Here is a 6266-nt window from a genome sequence, read left to right on the forward strand (position 1 = left end):
CGTTGGCTGCGATTTTGACGCTGAAATCGCGTTCGGTGTGAACGCACCATCAGGTTAACCAGGAGAAATGTGACCTAAGTCGGGTTCTCTAGAAAAAGTGGTGCCGTACAATAACGCCCCTATTTTGCTTGTCCAGTCAGGTGTGTCCCTTTAACAAAGTCCGTCAAATCAGGTGTGTGGCTTTAGAATCTCCTTTTGTTGTGACACGCCCACTCGTCTGCACTCGTCCGCAGAGACTCCTACTTGAGTGCAGCCGYGACTYGCAGCAGGAACCTCCTCCCGCTGTCGGCGTCTTCTCAGTTAATCCCGTAACGTGAAAAGAACTGCATTTCTTTCTCTACATCWGCAGACAGCATGTAAAAYCACCAAAACTAGTTGATGACAGAATAATTACAACTTTCCYGATAGTAGCAACACGTTCCTGATAACTTCTGTCCATTTTCCTGAGATGCGACTTTTACTTCCTGTTTACTACACGCATGTGTCTGACGTAACTGATTCACTTCAAGCCAGTTGATGGAAACACGTCTGATTCACATTTCTTCGTTTTTTCCTTTTTGCTAAATTTAAAAAAATTCGCTCAAAATTTGAATTAAAATTGGATGGAAACACGGCTAGTGGCGTTATCCTGTGGTGATGGAAACCTAGATAGTCGGCAAATTGGGAGAACTGCTTACTGTTAAATGGAGGACCATTATCAGTCCTAACGACTCTGGGAATCCCAAACATAGCAAAAACTTTGTCAAAAACTGGAATGACTGTATGAGCTGATGTTGACCTCACCATTTCAACTACTGGAAAACTTGTGTGCTCATCTATAATGACAAGCAAATATTCTCCAGTTGGAAGTGGCCCATAAAAATATGCACTCACGCTGTGCCATGGTGTTTCAGGAAGTGCTGTCACTTTCAGTGGTTCATTCTGGATAGATGGGGTGGCAGCCTGGCAAGCAAGACATCTGCGTACTGCTGCTTCTGCCTTGCAGTCAGTGTCTGGAAAGTAAACTTTGGATCTGAGCAGTGCTTTTGTTTTAACAATGCCCTGATGTCCTTCATGGGCAAGCTGGACAACTCTGTCCTGCAGATTAGTAGGAATAACTATTCTTGCCCCACAAAGAATGATGTCAGATGCTGGTGATGTTGTCAATTCACTACTGACACATCAAAAATGTTTCATGATTTTCTCATGCTGTAATTTTTCAAGTTTGTGCCATGTATTGTCTCTAATATGAGTACTGACATCTTGAAGAATAGTCTTTAAGGGTTTCTGCTTTGATCTCTACAAGTGTCATGGCTTTTGGTGTGGCATGAGCTGCAATGAAGTCCACATATTCTTCTACTACTTTYGCAGCACGTGTGTTCTCGTTTGTTGGACATTGAATCGGGTGATGTGACATACAGTCAACCGGGTTGACTCCCTTTCTGAATTCCACCTTAAAGTTGTAGGGCTGAAGCCTCAAACCTCATCTTTCAATCTGGGCTGGCAGTTTTGATCAGGGGTTGTTCCATATGATTTCACRTGCTTTATGATCTGTCACAAGTGTAAAAGGATGTCCATATACGGTATGTATAGGTGAAAATGCTCACAGCTCCAAACAATAGCACGTGCCTCCTTCTCTGTCTGGGAGTATMTCCTCTCGACATCGCTGAGAGATCTGCTGGCATAAGCTATGATGTGTTTCACCCCTTTTTCATCTGTTTGTCCCAAGATGGCACCTAGTCCGACAGGACTAGCATCCACAAGCAATTCTGTGTCACGGCTCGGGTAGAAATAAGACATAATGGTATCACTTGTGAGACTGCCTTTCAAACTTTGAAAAGCTGACTGTTGATCTGGACCCCATACCCAAGGGACGTCTTTTCTGGTGAGCTATAAAGGCTCAGAGATAGAAGAAAAGTCTTGGATGAATCTGGAGCASTAGTTGGCCATGCCAAGCAGACTTTTGACTTCACTGGGAGTTTTAGGGTCTACAGCTTGATGAACAGCAGCAATTTTTTGGATCTGCAGAAACTCCTTCTGCAGAAAATTTAAATCAAAGAACTCCAATCTGGACTTACTGAATTCACACTTTTCTCAATTGAGTGTGAGACCACCTTCCTTTACTCTTTGAAACAGTGCTCTGAGGTTATTGTCATGTTCACTTTGGGATGCACCATAGATAAAGATATCATCACTGAGATTATTTACACTAGTGAGACCTAGCAAAGTCTGACAGATAGCATTCCGGAAAACTTCAGCGGAAGATGAAATACCGAAACTCAGTCTTTTGTAGCGTTTCAAACCAAGGTGTGTGGTGAATGTGGTAATATACCTGCTGTCTGGATGTAGCTCCAGCTGATGATATCCAGCTTATAAATCCAGATTTGAAAACACTGTTGCACCATTTAACTCATGTACCACATCATCCATGGTCGGGGTAATATGAAGCTGTCTTTCGATTGGTTAGCCTGACACATGGCAACACAGATCCTCACTTTTCCAGGGTCTTTGGGTTTTGGAGGGGTRACAATCGGTGAAACCCAGGGTGTGGGACCAGTGACGTCTTTGAATATGTCATCCTCATGTAGTTTCCTAAGTTYTTCCTCCACCGTTTTTGCAAACATATAAGGGCGCACGTCGATGTGGCTGGCATGAAGGTTTAATTTCAGGATTTGTGTGAAGCTTCACCTGGACATCCTTCAATTTTCCAATTCCTTGGAACAAATCTAGATGACTTTCCACCAGCTCATCTGCAACAGTGCAACACTGTGTTTGAGATGACACTGCTGTGACCACATTGATTACTCCCAGTGCTGTAGAARTTTTGTAGCTCAGAATATTGAAACCATAAGCTTTGATCACAAAGAATGTGCTCATTACCTTCTTGTGTTTTTTTTCTACACAGCACTTGAAAATTCCTCTGACTGGGAGTGGATTAGTGAAGCAGACAGCATAAATCTTTGTTTCATTTGAATTCAGTTTTGGACGTGGTGCTAGTTTTAGTCAAAACTTGTGTCACTTAGACAACAGAAGCTCCTGTATCTGTCAGAATAGACATACTGGTGCCATTCATTTTTTTCAGAGTCTGTGGTAGCTCTGAACTTTTATCAGCATCAACYACAAAAACATAAGTGTGACAACGTGGCCTTTTTTATTTTTTTATGTTTCTTTGACTATTGCATGTTTTGTTTTGTTTTGCATGTTGCTTTGCATTTATTTAATATTGTGGTGTTTTGGATTTATTTCCTTGAATTTCTTTTTGGATTCATTTGGGTTGTTCATGTTTTCTGATTTATTCTTTATGTTTGAGGCCATGATTGCATACCAAGGGTGGAGACACCACTGATTCCAACACAGGTGTTCTCCATCAGCCGATGAGGTGCAAGCCACAGTTGGGAAATAAAAAGGAAGATTATTACAGGGAGGAGGGCAGGAGACAAGCAGCCGGAGGATGCTGGCTGGCAGGAGAGGAGAGCGCAGTGGCAGCGGCCCATGGGGGGACCTGCGAGGCGGTCCTGTGATCAGAGCTGCTGCTGAGATGTGGAGTGGGGATCCAGCTCCAGCGGACTGTGCAAGGTTGGGGGGACATGTGGAGTCATCCAGATCTGGTGTCAAGGCTGAGGACYGAGCGCTGACGATCGCTGAAGGTCGCCAAAGGACACTGGGCTTAAGGAGGATCAATTGTCGGTGTTCAAGACCCCGAGGAACGCCGGACTCAGGGAGGATCGAGCGTCGGAAGTCGAGGAAGCAAAAGGATGCGGTACGGAGGAGGAGAGGATCACGCCCCCGCCCCTTTGGCTATGACTGCTTTTATTCTGAAGACTTGGCTCTCCATGATGTCCTGCCTTSAACTTTTAATTTTACAGGCTGCCTTACCTGGCTTTAGTTGTTTTAAATAAATGCTRTTCAGATTTTTATCTGACTGTTTCATTTAAAGCTCTGCTCACAGTTCCTTCAGTTTTTTTRATTAATAATCTGCCACTCGGGCACTTCAGGGCGGCTGGTCAATAGGGGGCGCACATTCGCGCACCCCCGCTCCCCCCCCCAGCCCTCATTTTTGGTACACAAAAATGAAATGAAACAAAAAAAGAAAATGCTATCAATGGTCCGACAAAATATTGTATTTGTCTTTTCTAATAAGCAAAATAAATAATTTATATATATTGATGTGCAAACTTCCATTTTACTCATGAGCGTTTTTGTGTTGAGTCACTTCCGGGTCACGCTGTGTTCGCCGCCCCAGATTCTCATACACAACTTGTGAAGATTTTGGACATGCGCAGTAAGTCCATGCAAAAGCATAGTGTGGCCTGTGTTCGCAGGTCTGTGAACACACACCAGTAGTGGGTGGGTCCACCTGTGTCRACGACTCGACGTCATAAGGCGGCAGTGGATTTTGGAGAACAAACGAGAAAAATGAAGRAGAAAGCAGCACCTTAAGTGTCTTATATCTAAACCTTYTCAAAGCAGAATATATGAGGAGAAACTTAAAGTGAAGTAGCTWGGACCGGATAAGCTGGACACAAAATAAAAATTGAGCAAGAATGTGGTGTAGTTAGATTGTGTTGGTGTTCCCTTTATTTTTGAGCAGCATATAATATAAATAATGGTGAACACAACTTAATATAATATAAAGATATTTTTATGCTGTTTCTGTTTAGTTTTGTTTTTGTAAATTACTATTGTTTGAATTTATTGTTGTTAACACTGCTCCCTTTTATATGTCAACATATACCTTTGAACGTTTGGTTTTATCCCACCTCAAGTCCATCTGCAACCCCCTTTTGGACCCTCTGCAGTTTGCCTACAGAGCCAACAGGTCTGTAGATGAACCTGGCTCTCCACTTCATCCTGCAGCATCTGGATTCACCAGGAACCTACGCCAGGATCCTGTTTGTGGACTTCAGCTCTGCATTCAACACCACCATCCTTCCTGCTCTGCTCCAGGACAAGCTGTCTTTGCTCCATGTACCAGACTCCACCTGTAGGTGGATCACAGATTTCCTGACAGACCAGAATCAATTCATGTAGTTGGGAAAGTTGTCTCGGACACACAAACTATTAGCACAGGATCTCCACAGGGCTGTGTTCTCTCCCCTCTGCTCTTCTCCCTGTACACTAACTGTTGCAGCTCCAGCCATGACTCCATAAAACATTAAGTTTGCAGACGACACCACCCTCATTGGGCTCATCTTGGATGGTGATGAGGAGGGAGGTGGACCRGCTGTTGACCAGGGCCCTGATGTGTAAACGGTGCGTAGGCATAAAAAAGTTGTGTGTGCCAGGTTCTACGCCCACGTTGTGATGTATTAAAACCAAAGTTGTGTGAAACACATGTACGACGTTCAAGTTTAATGCAGCTAGCACTTTCCTTTCCCAAGCTATGACTAAAATTAATCTTAAAAAACATGCTACTTCCTACCCGACTCGATCAAGCTACTCCCCGCTGCCTCCAGCCTCAAACCCCACCGTCAATCCGACCAATCACGACTTGGGCCGTCTCCGCCCACAGGACAAAACCTACTGCAGAGACCCCTGATTTGCCAGGGACAGACACAGACTGCAGAGCGTTGTGTGCTGAGCTGAGAAGGTGATGGGCTGCAGCCTCCCATCTCTCCATGACAATACGTCTCCATGACCTGTACGTCTCCAGGACCTGTACGTGTCCAGGACCTGTACGTCTCCAGGACCTATACGTGTCCAGGACCTGTACATCTCCAGGACCTGTACATCTCCAGCACCTGTAGGTCTCCAGGACCTGTACATCTCCAGGACCTGTACATCTCCAGCACCTGTACATCTCCAGGACCTGTACATCCCCATGACCTGTACTTCTCCAGGACCTGTTCGTCCCCATGACCTGTACGTCTCCAGGACCTGTACGTCTCCAGGACCTGTACGTTTCCAGGACCTGTACATCTCCAGGACCTGTACGTCTCCAGGACCTGTACATCTCCAGGACCTGTACATCTCCAGGACCTGTACATCTCCAGGACCTGTACGTCCCCATGACCTGTACGTCTCCAGGACCTGTACGTCCCCATGACCTGTACGTCCCCATGACCTGTACGTCTCCAGGACCTGTACGTCTCCAGGACCTGTACGTGTCCAGGACCTGTACGTGTCCAGGACCTGTACGTGTCCAGGACCTGTAGGTTTCCAGGACCTGTACGTCTCCATGACCTGTGCGTCTCCAGGACCTGTACGTCTCCATGACCTGTACGTGTCCAGGACCTGTACGTGTCCAGGACCTGTACGTGTCCAGGACCTGTAGGTTTCCAGGACCT

At 45.4% G+C, this 6266-nt stretch overlaps 1 protein-coding gene across 1 annotated transcript in view; it reads right to left on the bottom strand.

The window, feature by feature from the left end:
• Nucleotides 1–5444: 5444 nt before the first annotated feature.
• Nucleotides 5445–6266, bottom strand: part of LOC106535092 (uncharacterized) — a 2277-nt gene continuing 1455 nt past the window's right edge. The window contains exon 2 of the mRNA XM_014031975.1: nucleotides 5445–6230. Within this exon, the coding sequence (XP_013887429.1) occupies nucleotides 5500–6230 (731 nt within the window). The 3' untranslated portion in view covers nucleotides 5445–5499. The remainder of the gene's footprint in view (nucleotides 6231–6266) is intronic.

The sequence above is a fragment of the Austrofundulus limnaeus genome, unplaced genomic scaffold (genome assembly GCF_001266775.1).
Source record: "Austrofundulus limnaeus strain Quisiro unplaced genomic scaffold, Austrofundulus_limnaeus-1.0 Scaffold1358, whole genome shotgun sequence".
In the NCBI taxonomy this organism is placed as follows: Eukaryota; Metazoa; Chordata; class Actinopteri; order Cyprinodontiformes; family Rivulidae; genus Austrofundulus; species Austrofundulus limnaeus.